General features: G+C 43.0%; 1 protein-coding gene across 2 annotated transcripts in view; it reads right to left on the minus strand.

The window, feature by feature from the left end:
• The window catches only part of eif2a (eukaryotic translation initiation factor 2A), a 67,686-nt gene that overhangs the window by 34,975 nt on the left and 13,868 nt on the right, over positions 1-18,843 (minus strand). For both annotated transcript variants that reach the window (XM_048541796.2, XM_048541794.2), the window contains exons 2-6: positions 13,117-13,186; positions 11,540-11,614; positions 9,995-10,113; positions 2,847-2,946; positions 1,093-1,175 (exon numbers count right to left, since the gene is read on the minus strand). In XM_048541796.2, coding sequence (XP_048397753.1) covers positions 1,093-1,175; positions 2,847-2,946; positions 9,995-10,113; positions 11,540-11,614; positions 13,117-13,163 — 424 coding nt within the window. In that variant the 5' untranslated portion in view covers positions 13,164-13,186. The remainder of the gene's footprint in view (positions 1-1,092; positions 1,176-2,846; positions 2,947-9,994; positions 10,114-11,539; positions 11,615-13,116; positions 13,187-18,843) is intronic.

The raw sequence follows: 18,843 nt of genomic DNA on the forward strand, positions 1-18,843 counted from the left end.
TGTCTCGTAGCCTTCTGTATGTACAGCGTCCCAGTCGCAATTTTGGACAAGAGAAGAAATGGAATAAAGTGGATGACAGGAACGGTGAGTTATGGAGTCTTTTTAATTTAATCAATGAGGGATTTGAGTGTCCCTGGGAAGGCCAGCATTTATTGCCCACCTCTAGCTGCCCTCAATGGAAATTACACATGCCTCTTTTAGAGTCTAATTCAATTTACATCACATTAGATTTGCCAAATGCACTATCTATATAAACTTGTGCTTAATTTTACAATTTAAAAATGATTTCAGGGTGACCATTTTATAAAACAAAATCTTAATTTTCTACCAGCCTCTCTGTAAAAAATATCAGTTCTTGCCAAGGAGCAGTCCTCCAGATCTTCTCCTAAATGGAAACTGAAGGAACTATGGATGCTGTAAATCAGGAACAATGACAAAGTTGCTAGAAAAGCTCAGTTAACATTTCGGGTCCAGTTCTGAGGAAGGGACACTGGACCCGAAACGTTAACTCTGATTTTTTTCTCCACAGATGCTGCCAGACCTGCCGAGCTTTTCCAGCAACTTTGTTTTTGTTTCTCCTAAATAGTCTTTTTTAGTGTCTGACAGTGAAAATTAACAGAAAGCTCATGCTTTGCTTTTCTCATTTGAACCTAGATATGTCAAAGGTGTTCTCGCAAACAAAGGTAGCCATCTTGGCACATGGATTGAAGTGAGGATCTTGTGGGTACGGTTTAGTATTACATGATGTCTTTGTCTACCTTGAGAGGACTATGCACAATTTATGTTTTGTTTTAAGCTGTGGAGACCATTTTCTACTGAGGCTGTCGTGAATAAATTACAATACATATATAGAAAAACAGAATTCTATACCTATTTGATGTGTAGTGACCCCTAAATTGCTAAGTTTATCAGCACTCTTGCTGTGAAATCACACCATCATTGAAAATAGTTGTTTTAAGTACATACGTAATATATTTTTTATACAGACACTCTGACAACTAGCACTGTATGTAATAATGACATTCAAGATTCACTGACTAATATTTTGCACAATTTAATGGGCTCCTCAGTGATTCTGAAGAGGTCACATACCAAAATCATTGTTCTCAAAAAACTGCACTTCATTGTTTACATTTCGAGCACAAATACTTTCATTGTCTGACCAACAGGGACACCTAAAACAAGGGGAAAAAAAGACAGCTATTAACACAAACAACTAAAACATCAGAGACTGGATTTTCAAAATCACTCGGCTCATACTGCATACGAAGGATTGTTAAATATTTTCTACATTTCACTGGGATTATTCTCCACTATCTCACCACCATGCTTTGATAGCTCTTCCTTAATTTGCTTCCTAATGCAGCATAAATCTGCTAGTAGAGGCAACTATTTTGACCCAGGGAAGTACAATCATAGCGATGTACAGCACGGAAACAGACGCTTCAGTCCGACGTGTCCATGCCGACCAGATACCCAAATTAATCTAGTCCCATTTGCCAGCATTCAGCCCATATCCCTCTACACCCTTCCTAATCATATACCCATCCAGATGCCTGTTAAATGTTGTAATTCTACCAGCCTCCACCGCTTCCTCTGGCAGTTCCTCCATAAACTTACCACCTTCTGCATGAAAAAGTTCCCTCTCAGGTACCTTTTAAATCTTTCCCGTCTCACTTTAAACCCATGCTCTCCGATTTTGGACTCTCCTACCCTGGGGAAAATACTTTGACCATTCACCCTCTCCGTGCCCCTCACGATTTTATAAACATCTAGAAGTAAATTCTGTTATTGAATTAAAAACATTACAAAGGGGTTAGCTAGTCTCTCCACAGCTAGGGATCCCAATATAAACGTTTAAAATTTTGTACTTGAATTTTGTGATGCCATTTCATTGCCTGTCTTCACCACCATGACGTTCCCACTTCAGACAGTCAACTTCACTACAACTTGTGTGGACAGCCATTGTTGCTGATGGATTGAGAGTTGAGTCAGTGATGGTCTACAACCGGCAAGTCATGTTCTTTTGCACTCATACTGAGTTCTGCACGGGTGAAGTCAAAGAAATTATGAAAAGTTGGGTCTCAGGTGCTGCCAGAGGTGTGAAGTTTGCTTACTTTGGATGGGAAAGTGCGACGTATAACACCTTACCAACACAAAAATATCTACACCTGGAATCATTTTGTAATTTGAGCTATTCTACATGGTAGGTCTAGCAGGCTGGGAAGGAAAAACGGCTCTCAGAGCTCTAAGCATTTATCTCATGTCATTTCTGGGCCTGAAATAGAGTAACGTGATTGAAACTAATTGTTATGGTTAGTCAACAACTCCTCAATCATTGTGTCATGTGGCTAGTCAAAAGCAAACTTAAGTGACCTTGCTGCTTTTTTGATGTCTGGCGATTCCTTTGCACCTCAACAGGCAAATTTTAAAGCTATCCCAAGATGTACATGACTGCTTCTGAACATCAAGTTTCCTTTGCTAAAGCTCTTGACCCAAACAGCCAGGCGTCATTAGGAAGCATATCTGCGAGCTGTGATGATATTTATTTCGGATATTCCTGATAAAACTTCTCAAGGTTTGAGAATTAACCACCCTTGATTAAATAAGCTATTTGTCCATGATGACTGAAGAAAGTAATCAAGTTCAAAGGCTCATGATATCATTTAAATAGGCTGTACAACTCCTGCACTGATAATACATCACACATTGTTAACTCCAAGACAGGAGACCCAGGTTCTAGTCCCACCTCCTCCAGTCCTGCGGAATGACATCTCTAAACAAGTTGATTCAAAAATATCTCTAACATAAAATAACAATTACTGCTTGTAATCGCTCATATTTACCAGCCTTGCATTTTCTTTTGGAAGAATGACTTGAGACATTGTCCAGTTTGAAGATCCCAAATCTGCAGGTTTGGTTCCCCTTGTGGATTATTTTTGGTTGCTAAAAGCAAGAAAAACGTGGTAGCACTATGACATTTGCGGGGAATAGGCATGCTGTTAGTTTTCACGGCTTCCATTAACTACATTTTTATCATTCGTACACTATTCCTCTCCCATAGCCACCAGACACTGAAGACCGGCAAAAAAGATCATCAAAATATAAGCAGTAACAGACTTTCATTTCTTTTTGTCAATTTTCACTCCACTCTGATTTATTTTGAATATATATTCAATGCTGGTGGAGAAACAGCTCTAGTGCTGAGGCTATTAATCATGTATGTGCCTCGGCAGTGAATATTAACTGGATACCTGACTCTAGAAGCATTACAATCAAGCCTGATACTGTCCTCACCCAACGTTTACAGTCAAGCACTGTCAGCAGTGCGTCCTGGATAGTGAGGAGAGCAGTAAGCCTGGCCAAAATTTCCTCCATGTCAAGGCCTCATGCTGAAATCAAATGAGGTACTAATTCTGGGATCTTCCTGATCTGTACAGCGCAGCTAGTCTCGCTCATAGAAAGGTGCCAGTGCTAGTGCCAGAACTGGGTTTTTAATGCAGCACTCATATTACATATTGATGCGAACAGAAATTTACAAGTTATTGTTACACACGTGAAATTTTCATTAACCAACATTGCAAGACATTCTTAACCAATGTGTCAATTGCCAGTAAATTAAGACTGTTGTACTTTTCACAGCAAAGTCAAAGTGGTTTATATCACATCAGGAAAACAAAACAAGCCACTGGTGTTTAAATTGATCCTTTTGAATGAAGGGATTGCAATTGCAATGAAAAGCTGCTTTAAAAACATATGTTTAAATTTCACCTCCCCTTGGGTTTCTGCACTTTGTTTAGCTGTGAGAAGTTGCATGCCAATAATGATTTATGAAGTTTGACTTTAAGAATTGTAGTGCTCAGACATTGAAATTGCTCATTCGGTTTAAATGGCTCATGCCAGCACTTATGTACACACAGTTTGATTTAACCTATCAACATATTCTTTATGCCTACCTCCCCTATATTCAGTCACCTTCTCTTTAAATGCATCAATGCTATTTGTCTTAACTACTACCTGTGATGTTGAGTTCTATGTGATTCCCACTGTTCAGCTAAAATAGCTTCTCTTGCACAGCTTACTCAGCAACATTCTTAAAACTAATGAGCGATAATGGGAACTGCAGATGCTGGAGAATCCAAGATAATAAAGTGTGAAGCTGGATGAACACTGCAGGCCACGCAGCATAATAATAAAATGTGAGGCTGGATGAACACAGCAGGCCCAGCAGCATCTCAGGAGCACAAAAGCTGACGTTTCGGGCCTAGACCCTTCATCAGAAAGGGGGATGGGGTGAGGGTTCTGGAATAATTAGGGAGAGAGGGGGAGGCGGACCGAAGATGGAGAGAAAAGAAGATAGGTGGAGAGGAGAGTATAGGTGGGGAGGTAGGGAGGGGATAGGTCAGTCCAGGGAAGACGGACAGGTCAAGGAGGCGGGGTGAGGTTAGTAGGTAGGAAATGGAGGTGCGGCTTGGGGTGGGAGGAAGGGATGGGTGAGAGGAAGAACAGGTTAGGGAGGCAGAGACAGGTTGGACTGGTTTTAGGATGCAGTGGGTGGAGGGGAGGAGCTGGGCTGGTTGTGTGGTGCAGTCGGGGGAGGGGACGAACTGGGCTGGTTTTGGGATGCGGTTGGGAAAGGGGAGATTTTGAAGCTGGTGAAGTCCACATTGATACCATTGGGCTGCAGGGTTCCCAAGCGGAATATGAGTTGCTGTTCCTGCAACCTTCGGGTGGCATCATTGTGGCACTGCAGGAGGCCCATGATGGACATGTCATCGAAAGAATGGGAGGGGGAGCTGAAATGGTTCGCGACTGGGAGGTGCAGTTGTTTATTGCGAACCGAGCGGAGGTGTTCTGCAAAGCGGTCCCCAAGACTCCGCTTGGTTTCCCAATGTAGAGGTAGCCACACCAGGTACAACGGATACAGTATATCACATTGGCAGATGTGCAGGTGAACCGCTGCTTAATATGGAAAGTCATCTTGGGTCCTGGGATGGGGGTGAGGGAGGAGGTGTGGGGGCAAGTGTAGCATTTCCTGCGGTTACAGGGGAAGGTGCCGGGTGTGGTGGGGTTGGAGGGCAGTGTGGAGCAAACAAGGGAGTCATGGAGAGAGTGGTCTCTCCGGAAAGCAGACAAGGGTGGGGATGGAAAAACGTCTTGCGTGGTGGGGTCGGATTGTAGATGGCAGAAGTGTTGGAGGATGACGCGTTGTATCCGGAGGTTGGTGGGGTGGTGGGTGAGAATGAGGGGGATCCTCTTTGGGTGGTTGTGGCGGGGGCGGGGTGTGAGGGATGTGATGTGGGAAATGCGGGAGACGTGGTCAAGGGCGTTCTCGACCACTGCGGGGGGAAAGTTGCGGTCCTTGAAGAACTTGGACATCTGGGTTGTGCGGGAGTGGAATGTCTTATCGTGGGAGCAGATGCGGCGGAGGCGGAGGAATTGGGAATAGGGGATGGAATTTTTGCAGGAGGGTGGGTGGGAGGAGGTTTATTCTAGGTAGCTGTGGGAGTCGGTGGGCTTGAAATGGACATCAGTTACAGATGCCACCCGAAGGTTGCAGGAACTGCAACTCATATTCCGCTTGGGAACCCTGCAGACCAATGGTATCAATGTGGACTTCACCAGCTTCAAAATCTCCCCTTCCCCCACCGCATCCCAAAACCAGCCCAGTTCGTCCCATCCCCCCACTGCACCACACAACCAGCCCAGCTCTTTCCCTCCACCCACTGCATCCCAAAACCAGTCCAGCCTGTCTCTGCCTCCCTAACCTGTTCTTCCTCTCACCCATCCCTTCCTCCCACCCCAAGCCGCACCCCCATCTCCTACCTACTAACCTCATCCCACCTCCTTGACCTATCCGTCTTCCATGGACTGACCTATCTCCTCCCTACCTCCCCACCTATACTCTCCTCTGCACCTATCTTCTTTTCTCTCCATCTTCGGTCTGCCTCCCCCTCTCTCCCTATTTATTCCAGAACCTTCACCCCATCCCCCTCTCTGATGACGGGTCTAGGCCCGAAACGTCAGCTTTTGTGCTCCTGAGATGCTGCTGGGCCTGCTGTGTTCATCCAGCTTCACACTTTATTATCTAAAACTAATGAGCCCTTGCTTTGGTCACACCCAAAAAGAACAATGGGTTCCTTCCAAATTGTTACTAACTGTTAGTTCACCCCTCAGCCTTCTCAGACCAAGCTCGTGAGAGGGTATTAATAGAGGCAGAAATGAGATAAGAGAAATGCTATTAAACAGCAGAAAGGGTGGTTGTTGAATGTCATCAATCATAAAGAAAATACATGAGGCAGAATAATGCAAGATAAGGGATAAGCAGGGGTTTGAAGTTTGAAATGCTGGTGCTTGTGTTAATGATCATATCAATAACCATAGCTTTCTTGGGTAAAATCGCAATGAAATATTATTTGTTCATCATGGTGGTACTTGAGTCACCTGATATTCAAATCCCACATGAGGGCAAGAGAAGCTTGGATGAGAAAGGCAATGTCACACCTCCAAACACATCTATCCAAGAAAAACATTAAATCCACATCTCCCTACCCAATCACTGCATCTGTTCCTTAAATGACTCCAGGTTATTGTCTCCACAATCCGACTCAGAGGTTGAGCCACATAATGATGAATGATTTAAGAAAGCTTGAACAGCAGCGATCTCTCTAATTTTCCCTGAGGCTGCAAGGACCTCCGAGGGAAGTGCACAACAGTGGCTTCTGGAACTGAAGGTCGATGCTGAGATCGGCGTGCCAATTGCCACACTTAATATCTTGGAGCAGCCAGCTTTGAGAGAACATTGCTTAAAACCATTCACGTTTTCATGATTTTTCTCCCAAAAGCTACAAGCAATAAACAGGATTAAACTGCATCATCCATAAATCCTACTAAGTAACGTCCTTGCTGCAAACAATGCTACTCCTATGAAATATCAAAGCTGACAGCGTTACCAAGAATAAACTGACCAATTGCAATTAACATTTGTTTTTTCCACGATATGACCTTGATGAACAAAATTGAATTTCACAATAAGATAAAGTCTGCATGTACACATGATAAGCAGACTGCTGTTTGGCCGTAGACATTTAAATATTTCAAGATTTTGCAAATGTTAACTTAATTAGTTTCTGAGGGTCGGCACTTCACAGAATCACAGAATCATTACAGTGCAGAGAGTCGCTCAGTCGATCACGTTTGCACCAGCTCTCTGCATGAGGAATTCACTTTGTGATTTCTCCTGGCTTCTACCCATAACTCTGAATATTCTTCCTTTTCAGATAATAGTACAATTTCTTCTGAACACTTCAAGTGAACCAGAACAAAGTACATTTTAAGACAGTGTATTCCAGTCTTCCATAAAAATATGTCATATGGTTACCCTGGTGCGGACAGGTTTTTGAAGTTTGTATTATGAAAACACAAAATACCCACTTTAGACTGAACTTCTTATTAACAAGAGATAATGGGAACTGCAGATGCTGGAGAATCCAAGATAACAAAGTGCGCAGCTGGATGAACACAGCAGACCAAGCAGCATCTCAGGAGCACTAAAGCTGATGTTTCGGGCCTAGACCCTTCATCAGAGAGGGGGATGAGGAGAGGGAACTGGAATAAATAGGGAGAGAGGGGGAGGCGGACCGAAGATGGATAGAGTAGAAGATAGGTGGAGAGGAGAGTATAGGTGGGGAGGGGGTAGCTCAGTCCAGGGAGGACGGACAGGTGGACAGTTCATCCACTTCACCAACACCTTCCACCCCAACCTGAAGTTCACATGGGCCATCTCCAACACATCCCTCACCTTCATGGACCTCTCTGTCTCCATCTCAGGCAACCAGCTAGAAACTGATGTCCACTTCAAGCCCACTGACTCCCACAGCTACCTAGAATACACCTCCTCCCACCCACCCTCCTGCAAAAATTCCATCCCTTGTTCCCAATTCCTTCGCCTCCGCCGCATCTGATCCTAGGATGAGGCATTCCACTCCCGCACATCCCAGATGTCCGCGTTCTTCAAGGACCACAACTTCCCCCCCCCACAGTGGTCGAGAACACCCTTGACCGCGTCTCCCGCATTTCCCGCAACACATCCCTCATACCCCGCCCCCGCAATAACGGCCCTAAGAAAATCCCCCTGTCCTCACATATCACCCCACCAACCTCCGGATACAACACATCATCCTCCGACACTTCTGCCATCTACAATCTGACCCCACCACCAAGGACATTTTTCCATCTCCACCCTTGTCTGCCTTCCGGAGAGACCACTCTCTCCGTGACTCCCATGTCTGCTCCACACTCCCCTCCAACCCCACCACACCCGGCACCTTCCCCTGCAACTGCAGGAAGTGCTACGCTTGCCCCCACACCTCCTCCCTCACCCCCATCCCAGGACCCAAGATGACCTCCCATATTTAGCAGATGTTCACCTTCACATCTCCCAATGTATCTGTACTGTACTGTACTGTATCCACTGTACCCGGTGTGGCTTCCTCTACATTGGGGAAACCAAGCGGAGGCTTGGGGACCGCTTTGCAGAACACCTCCACTCGGTTGGCAATAAACAATTACACCTCCCAGTCGCGAACCATTTCAACTCCCCCTCCCATTCCTTAGACGACATGTCCATCATGGGCCTCCTGCAGTGCCACAATGATGCCACCCGAAGGTTGCAGGAACAGCAACTCATATTCCACTTGGGAACCCTGCAGCCCAATGGTATCAATGTGGACTTCACAAGCTTCAAAATATCCCCTTCCCCCCGCGACATCCCAAAACCAGCCCAACTCGTCCCCTCCCCCCACTGCATCCCAAAACCAGCCCAGCTCGTCCCCTCTCCCCACTGCATCACAAAACCAGTCCAGCTCGTCCCCGCCTCCCTAACCTGTTCTTCCTCTCACCTATCCCCTCCCCCCACCTCAAGCCGCACCTCCATTTCACCGACCAACCTCATCCCGCCTCCTTGACCTGTCCGTCCTCCCTGGGCTGACCTATCCCCTCCCCACCTCCCCAACTATCTTCTCCTCTATCCATCTTCGATCCGCCTCCCCCCTCTCCCTATTTATTTCAGTTCCCTCTCCCCATCCCCCTCCCTGATGAAGGGTCTAGGCCCGAAACATCAGCTTTTGTGCTTCTGAGATGCTGCTGGGCCTGCTGTGTTCATCCAGCCTCACACTTTGTATTCTTATTAACAATCTCTTTTTTCAAGAGACTGATTCCTCAGGTTGAATACCCGCAGTACCTTACTCATCTGGTAAGAAGAAATCACTTTTGAACTTTGATGTGGAGCTTTGTTCTTTCACGGGAAATGGGCATCACTGGCAAGGCCAACATTAGTTGCCCATTTTTTTGAACTTAGTGGCTTGCTTGGTGATTTAAGAGGGTTGTTCATTGACAACCACTTTGCAGTGAGTCAAGGCTATATTCAAGGCTGAGATAGTCACTTTTGTAACCTGTATCGAAATCATGGGGTAGGGGGAAAAAGCAGAAAAATGGTCTTGACAATCACATCAGCCATGAGCCATTATTAGTGGAGCACGTGCAATGGTCTACTTCTGCTACATCTTATAACCTTTGTTTCATCATTGCTGGATACATCAAAAAATAGAAAACTATGATATGCTCGTACCATGTGTTCATAAAATTTGAGACATACATCGTTTAACTGGAATATGTGTCTGAACTTTATACATGGTTTTCAAGCCAACAGAGTTTGCACCTACGTGACTAATGACGACAAAAAGGTTGGGCAGCAATGGCTGTTCTCTGGCAGCCCTCTGTCACTTGATGGAAACTCCTGATTTACTATTTTGTCCATAACAGGTCAGGCATTCAACTCATGGGGCAATCGCATTTTAACAAAATAAATACTATCATATTGACATTTCCTTGAACCAAACACGACCCACCTCTCCTCTTTTTAAGCAGTCTCATGTTGTGATGTAATTACAGAGAAAATGCTGAACAAGGAAATACACTACTTTGAATTACTCACTCATGTAAGGTTGCCATGTTGTCAAGATATTGCTTTGAGGAGAAAATGCCAGCAAAGTCACTCTAGGTAGGTCAAGAGAGTGTAATAACCGACTGTCTCGGGTACTCACAATATTTACTCTACAGAGATAAAGAGAAGAAATTATTCAAACAAAACTGGTTGCAGAATAACCAACACGATACCGAAAAAAGAAAGTGCTTGATTGTGGACAGGTTGTCGAAAAATATAAATGCATACGTGGATTGGGTTCATTCATCTTGTGTTATTGTGTCTATCGGAGATTCACCTTCTGTCAAGATGACATCTTCTTACTTTATTTTAGTAATGGACTGAACAGATGACCATTCTACAACAAAAGACTGAGGAGAGAATTGCTGTACTTTCAAAAAACAAGTTATTTAAATTTGTTCTGCTTTGTTCAAGTAGTGGTGGAAGATGTTGTGGATGAGCCGGCTCTGGGGGTTGGGGAGGAGTGCAGTATCTGTACAAAGATGTGCAGGCTAGATGGATTGGCCATGATAAATTGCCCATAGTGTTCAGGGAGGTGTAGATTAGGGGGGTTATAGGGGATGGGTCTGGGTGGGATGCTCTGAGGTTCAATGTGGACATGTTGAGCTGAAGGGCCTGTTTCCACATTGTCGGGATTCTATGATTCAAAGTGAAATTCAGCAAACAAGAGGCTGTTAATTGGTTTGGGGAGTTGTCACCAGTTGTGACAATAATTGTCTGCTTGGTTCCTAAGTAGGAACGATACTAGCCTTCGGACTACTGAAAGGATAGACAGTGTACTTCTCTCTCCATTAAGATACTAAAGCGTGAAGAAATCCAGTTTACTCCCTTCTACCAGTTTCTGTAAGCTTTTAACCATTAAAAGAGATACTTCATAATTTATGAACAAGTTGCTCTGTGCCTCCTGTAAAGAAGTGAGAGGGCTTGAAGGAAAATATCAAAGAACTGAACATATTAAAAGGAACATTCCATCAAATCCCAAAGACTGATGTTATTGACCAGTTTTTCCAATATTCTTTTCCCTGTACCCATAACACCAATTATTTTTTGCCAGTGTGTACATGCTTGCAGGGGATTTTACAAGGAAGTTTGTCGGAATTTAGTGAGTGCTTAGCTGTGATTAGAATCCGATTATTTGTAATACATAATGGATCTTGTTAAGTAACAATGCTTTCTGTTAAGCTAATCTACCCAACACAGATAAATTAGGGGTTCAGCACACTTTTATAAAATTTTTAACTTTTGTGACAACTCTGTGAATAACAGGACTTGATTCCCAATGCTCTACCCCAAGGAGGCGTGACATTTCCAAAGTTCTTTTGGTCATTTGCACATCAACATACCACCTTAAAACATGGTGGCATGATCAAGCAGCTGAATGTCTAAAAAAGAACATCTTTCAGCAGCATAAGGTCCAACAGTGAACCGATTTTATTTTTTGTGTGACTGCAACCCAGTTAAAGATGGAAACTTAAAGTATGTGACTCTTTTACGTGTAGGAGGCTCAGTAACAAGAAACTGAAGGTTGCTACTGACTTTTCGCCATTGCACCAAGCAAACAGGGAACCATCTTTGCTGAAAGTGAAGCCTTTGCAATTATTCCTGTCTTCTCTGCAAAACACAAAAAGGAAAGATCATGATTAATTGGAGAATGAGAAAAATGATGCATTGAAATTACTCTCTTAACTTCTTCTGCAGAAAAACAACTTTTCCCAAGTAAATTCATGAAAATATAAGTTCAGGGTGGCTAGCACTGAGGATTTAGGTTCGAATCTTGGATGACTGCCTGTGTAGCATGTTCTCCCTGTGCCTACATGAGTTTCCTCCAACAGTCCAAAGATGTGCAGGATAGCAGGATTGCACTTATTATTTAGCGATGCATAGGTTAGGTGGATTAGCCGTTGGAACTATGGGTACTAGATAAGTGGATGGGTTTGGGTGGGATGCTTTTTGGAGCGTCGGTGTGAATTCGATGGGCCAAATGGCCTGCTTCCAGGGATTCCATGATTTAAAAGACTCAAAAACTAATGAAGCAGAATCCATTGTGCCAGATTTGTTGTTGGTAAGATGATAAACAATCAATACAACTGGTGCTTCAAACTTATTTTAATTCTAGTTTCCTCGTGTGTAAAAGCAATGACATTGTATAGGGGGAATGGCTGACTTTCCATAGTGCCCATGAGTTTCTGGCTGACAGGGTAAAGAGACTTATGGTCAATACCTGTATCTTTGTGAGTCTTCATCCTTCACTTTCAATTTCAAACATTTCACTTTGGGTCGATACAATGTTGGTCAGTTACCCATTGTTCTTCCAATCCCACTGTTTTTAAATCTCTCACAGTCATATGGGTTATACTATCATACTATGGTCATACTATAATTGGGCAAAACAAAATGGTGCAGAACAAATTATCCTCTGGATCTTCTTTGCTTGGGCAGAAAGATCCGACTTCTGTTCTTGGCCCAAATGCATGTCCCATCATGCTGAGGAATTTAGGGCTTAGGACTGCAGATACCATTCCCATGTCTCTCATTTTATGCTAACGTACAATGGTTCACAAACCAGCTGTGACAGTGGGCATTGTTTCAGCTTCTAAACATTGACAGACTTGTATTTATCCATTTTCATAGATTCTCATGTGCAAAGAATACCCCAAATGGTTTTACAGCCAATTAAGTGCTCCTGAAAAGTTGCCATTGTTGTGATGTACAAAATGGGTTACCCAATTTGCACGCAGCAGGCTCCTGCAAACAGCAATGTGACAATCATCTAGTAATCTGCTTTTACGACCTTGTTAAAGGGATAAATACTGACAAGGATACCAGGGGGAACTACCCTGCTCTTTTCTAACGTAACTCCATGGGATCCAGGAGTGCTGATGGGGGCTTCAGTTTAAAGATATAACCATCAACAGCACTGTCCTCCTTCATTTGACTTTTGTGTTCAAGCTCTTGGCATGGGGCTTGAACTCACAACTTTCTGACCCAGAATTCTACCAATTTAGTCACAGTTAAACCTGAAATGATTTTCTTGTAACAGTTTTCATCTAAATGTTGCGCCATAATCAACAAAAGACACACAAGTGCAATAAAAACAGCTGAATTTAAAATACCTTGTGAAAGAGGTATTTTCTGTGTACGTAGGAGGGCCATTGAGCATATAGATTCCTTCTGAACCTCGAACTGTAATACACAATTATATGGATTCACTGTAAAAAACATATCACACTTCATCTGGAATATTATTGTATCACTGTAACAAAAGATGAAATTGGCATTAAATATGGTTTCAAGTTTGGTGATCGCATATGTCTAGCCAGATTATGTACAAATCAGGAATTGTGTTACAGTTATCAACATGAAGTTCATTTATTGGGAGATTCAAAACAGCACCATGTCATTCTAGCTCTGAACCATGTTTATTTCAACATTTTATCTTCAGAATATTGCAACTCCTGGCAATTTTTAAGCAATGGCTTAATCGCTTTATTGACTTGTTTCAAACAAAAATAAAGGGATTGATATAGTAAAAGACAGCACTCCTTGCCCGTTAAAATCTAAACTGAATAACATTCAATACTCACACTCATAACATTTACCTTCATTGCACCCCCACCCCCGCTACAACAACCCAAATTAAAAACAGAAACTAGAACAACAATAGGCCATTCAACCCTTCAAGCCTGCTCCACATTTCAATATGATCATGGCTGACCCTCTATCTCAGTGCTATACTTCCACTCTCTCCATACTCCTTGATACATTTAAAATCGAAAGCTTTATCTATTTCTTGAATACTTACTACTATTCATGCTTTCTTTTAATTAACACTAAGAAACATTTGTCCAGATCGTGTACAATCTGGTAACCTGGACATCAGCCACGCACTAAACATTAGCAAACTGAGAATATTCATTGCAAACAAATTTTATTCTCAAATCCAGGAGTAAATTTGCCTTGCATTCTTATGGGAATATGATTAAAAACAAAAAGAATTTACAAATTGCAGTATTCTGTTTTAAAGAATACTTACTGCAAAAGATAAAAGAAAATGATACATTTCCACTGCCATAACATCTTGAAGCCTCTCAAAACAATTCATAGTTTTTGAATTGCAGTGAACATTATTTTAATATAAAGTACTGTTGATGCAACATTTGATGACTATTGAACACTCTCCTCACCTCAGTGATTCCTCATAGTCGAGTATAACATTTCAGACCAGAATGGTAGTGTAAAACTGTTCAGCTTGTCTCAGTTATGGGTTTACCCATTGATGTATGCCAGTGACACACTCCTCTTTAATTCTAGGATACAGCACCTAACCAATAACTTACTTCAACCATATGCATACAACTGATCTCTGAGCTTAACAATAGGATTCAGATAGGCAGAATGTTGCCTCCTGAATGCACACATTCCTCCAGTTACCCCATCCCTAGACCATTTCATTAGAGTCTTCCACTGAGTGTAGTTCTTCAAATATCGACCTAAGCTGTTGGAACTCCTGGAAAAAGGAGGAAGGAAAGAAATCGTTCAACCACATCTGAAAGAATCTTGTGCACTCAAATTTGACAGTGGTGTCTAATTTACAGAATCAATTCCCGGGTCACTGAATATTTCCAGATATTATTATACATTGTATGACATACCTTTTCAATTAGATGTTTTTTAGTTGAAAGACTGTTGTTAGAACAGCAATATTCACAACTGCACTATCTATGCTACAAAATGATGCCAAGCCATTCCTTTAAAACTGCATGGTGGTTGTTTCTTAATCCCATAACTGAGTTACACACTGCCAAGGTAAATTTTGCTAAACAGGCTTGCAAGATTGATGACCACCTGACAGGGCAGGAGAACCAGGTAAGTAATGCATGACTCCCCTGAGATCCTGCTCAAGAATCAGTTTTCCATTCTGGATAGTGGTGAGGGTGATAGTTCCTCAGGGACGTTCAGCACGTGTCAAGCGCATGGTACCTCGGGTGGGCCAGCTGTACAGAAGGGAAGGAAGACAAGTGGAAAAGCTGTGGAGAATGGGAAATCATTAATTACAGAAACAGATAGGTTTTTCTGTGGCCAATGACACGGTTTAAGGTCAATATGTTGCCCACTTGGTGCCCAGGTCAGGGATGTCATTGAACAACCTGCAACATATTCTTCTATAGGAGGGAGGAAAACCAGAAGATGTAGGTCACATTTTAACCAATGACATAGCCAGGTTAGGAAAATGTGGTCCTGCAGTCAAAACTCAGGGAGGTGATCAAACATTAGAAAGCAAGACGGCACAAATAGTAATTCCCTTTTACTCACAGTGTTAAACAAAAGTGAGTACATAAATAGGACGGTAAGATGGGTCAATGCAAGGCTGGAAAGATGGTGAAGGAGGGAGAAGCTTTAAATTCTGGGATGGTAGGACTGGTTCTGGGTGAGTTGGTATCCATACAAGTGGGACAGTTAAACAGAGGACTGAGTACCTACGCAGTAATTTTTTGCTCTTGTACCTTTTAGTGCTGTTGAGGAGGCAGTAAACTAATTCTGCAGAGGTATAGGAACCAGAGGAGAACATTAAAGGAGAACAACAAATACTGCAAAAAATATTGGGAGAGGCAGACAGCGCCAGAATAGAGAATAGTAATAATAGCTAATAAAGTATACAGTAACATAGGCTTTATTAACTGTGTCCTACATTGAACAGTGTGGAGGTTACGCTGAACCCAGAAAAGGCATGAGTTAGACCTCAACTAAAGTTCACTCAATCCTCATTATACACCAGCAAGGGGTAGGGGAATGGACTTGGATAACAAAAACACTGAAGATAATGCTATGTTCCACAAAGGACGGCACGATCAGTTTACCAAGGCAGGTTAAACAAGACAATGGGAAAAAGAGAGGGAATCTGGGGTTGACTCATGATTACATGGACCTGCAGGTAGCATATCAGCGGATTATCAGGACTAAGTATGCCACACTTTAAGAATGCAAACACAGTAGAGTACAGAACAGGTTTATGAGAATGATTCCTGGGGTGAGAAACTTCAGGAATGAAGATACAGTGGAGAAATTGAGACTGTTTTCCTTGGAGAAGGGAAGACTGAGATGAGATTTGATTGAAATTTTCAAAATCATAAGTGGCCTAGACTTAGTAGGTAAGAAGAAACTGTTTCCAGTTGAGAAAGGATTTTTCTTGCTCTTTTTGCAAATCTGTGCCTTCTCATTTTTGACCTTTTCATGAGTGGGAACATTTGCTAATCAGGAAGGCACTGCCTGAAAGTGAGGAGGATTCAGACTGAATTGAGGTCGAGGGGATTTGATGAAAATGTAGGCGCAAGTGGAAAGGGTGGGAGAATGACACTATGTCATGGTCATTTTGAGAGCTGTGTAGAAACTACGGCTTCATTATACTCCATAACAATTCTGTGATGCAGCATCTACTCTGCCAACCCCTTTAAGAATATTGTAAATTTCTATGAAACCGCAGCTTCTAAGCATGAGGGAATATGGGTTCAGTCCCCTCAATCTAGCTTCAAAGAAATCCTAGGAATCAGTCTGGTGTAATGATGCTGTCACTTTAAAAGGTATTTTTTTGAAGGGGGCTTGTAATGCAGAGGTAGTGAGCTTGCTACTGAAGGACACTTGAATAAACAGCCTGAAAGAGTGTGGCCAGCTCTTACAGATCAGCATTTCGGAGTAGTATCAGATTCTGATGGGGTCTCAACAGAGATGGAAGCTTCAGTGAATGTCTCCTGGCTGCTACTCTCTCTGAATTTTCTCTTGATGCTTTTCTCCTTCTGAATGGGAAAGCTGCATTGAGAATCTGTGTCTGAATTTTGCTTTATTGCTAAGGCATGTGTTTATGGGATGTTATAATATTGGAACAGTTAATTAGGAACAGTTAATTAGTAACAGTTACTGTGTCTGTTATTTTGTTAAGTTTCTAACAGAGTTAAGTTAAATTTTCTCTTTCTTTAGATACATTATTGCATCTAGACCAGGCACTTCACATTTGCCTTTGAAAATGAGATAAAGCTGAGGTCTAGGCTACCTTCTTAAAATAATTTGAAGGGGTCCCATCTCATCCAGTCCATAACACTGGTGAACTGCTGCTGCATTCCCTCTACAGAAAATCCATCCCTCTTTGGATAAAGGACCCAGAAATGCACACAACACACCCAGTGCAAATTCACCACTGTTTTATATAATTGAAGCTAATCTTCATCACTCCATACTCAAATCTCTTGTGATTGAGGCTAACATAGCATTTGCCTTCTGAATTGCTTACTGAACTGCAAACTTGCATTCAGTGACTTATGAACAATATTTAAAAGGTATTTGGACAGGTACATCAACAGGAGATGTTGGGAGGGATATGAGCCAAACGCAGGCAACTGTGACGAGTTTAGTTTGGGAACATGGTCAGCATGGAGGAGTTAGACTGAAGGGTCTGTTTCCATGCTGTATGAACCTGGTCTCTATAACACATACATCCCTTTAGAGCATAGAACAGTACAGCACAGAACAGGCCATTCAGCCCACGATGTTGTGCCGACCATTGATCCTCATGCATGCACCCTCAAATTTCTGTGACCATATGCATGTCCAGCAGTCTCTTAAATGACCCCAATGACCTTGCTTCCCCAACTGCTGCTGGCAACGCACTCCATGCTCTCACAACTCTCTGTGGAAAGAACCCGCCTCTGACATCCCCTCTATACTTTCCTCCAACCAGCTTAAAACTATGACCCCTCATGTTAGCCTTTTCTGCCCTGGGAAATAGTCTCTGGCTATCAACTCTATCTATGCCTCTCATTATCTTGTATACCTCAATTAGGTCCCCTCTCGTCCTCCTTTTCTCCAATCAAAAAAGTCCGAGCTCAGTCAACCTCTCTTCATAAGATAAGCCCTCCAGTCCAGGCAGCATCCTGGTAAACCTCCTCTGAACCCTCTCCAAAGCATCCACATCTTTCCTATAATACGGCGACCAGAACTGGACGCAGTATTCCAAGTACGGTCTAACCAAAGTTTTATAGAGCTGCAACAAGATCTCACGACTCTTAAACTCAATCCCCCTGTTAATGAAAGCCAAAACACCGTATGCTTTCTTAACAACCCTGTCCACTTGGGTGGCCATTTTAAGGGATCTGTGTATCTGCACACCAAGATCTCTCTGTTCCTCCACACTGCCAAGAATCCTATCCTTAATCCTGTACTCAGCTTTCAAATTCGACCTTCCAAAATGCATCACCTCACATTTATCCAGGTTGAACTCCATCTGCCACCTCTCACCCCATCTCTGCATCCGGTCAATGTCCCGCTGCAGCCTACAACAGCCCTCTACACTGTCAACGACACCTCCGACCTTTGTGTCGTCTGCAAACTTGCTGACCCATCCTTCAATCCCCTCATCCAAGTCATTAATAAAAATTACAAACAGTAGAGGCCCAAGGACAGAGCCCTGTGGAACCCCACTCACCACTGACTTCCAGGCAGAATATTTTCCTTCTACTACTACTCGCTGCCTTCTGTTGGCCAGCCAATTCTGTATCCAGACAGCTAAGTTCCCCTGTATCCCATTCCTCCTGACCTTCTGAATGAGCCTACCATGGGGAACCTTATCAAATGCCTTGCTGAAGTCCATATACACCACATCCACAGCTCGACCCTCATCAACTTTTCTAGTCACATCCTCAAAGAACTCGATAAGGTTTGTGAGGCATGACCTGCCCCTCACAAAGCCATGTTGACTGCATTTGATCAAGCCATGCTCTTCCAGATGGTCATAAATCCTATCCCTCAGAATCCTTTCTAACACCTTGCAGACGACAGACGTGAGACTTACT

The sequence above is a fragment of the Stegostoma tigrinum genome, chromosome 14 (assembly GCF_030684315.1).
Source record: "Stegostoma tigrinum isolate sSteTig4 chromosome 14, sSteTig4.hap1, whole genome shotgun sequence".
Lineage (NCBI taxonomy): Eukaryota > Metazoa > Chordata > Chondrichthyes > Orectolobiformes > Stegostomatidae > Stegostoma > Stegostoma tigrinum.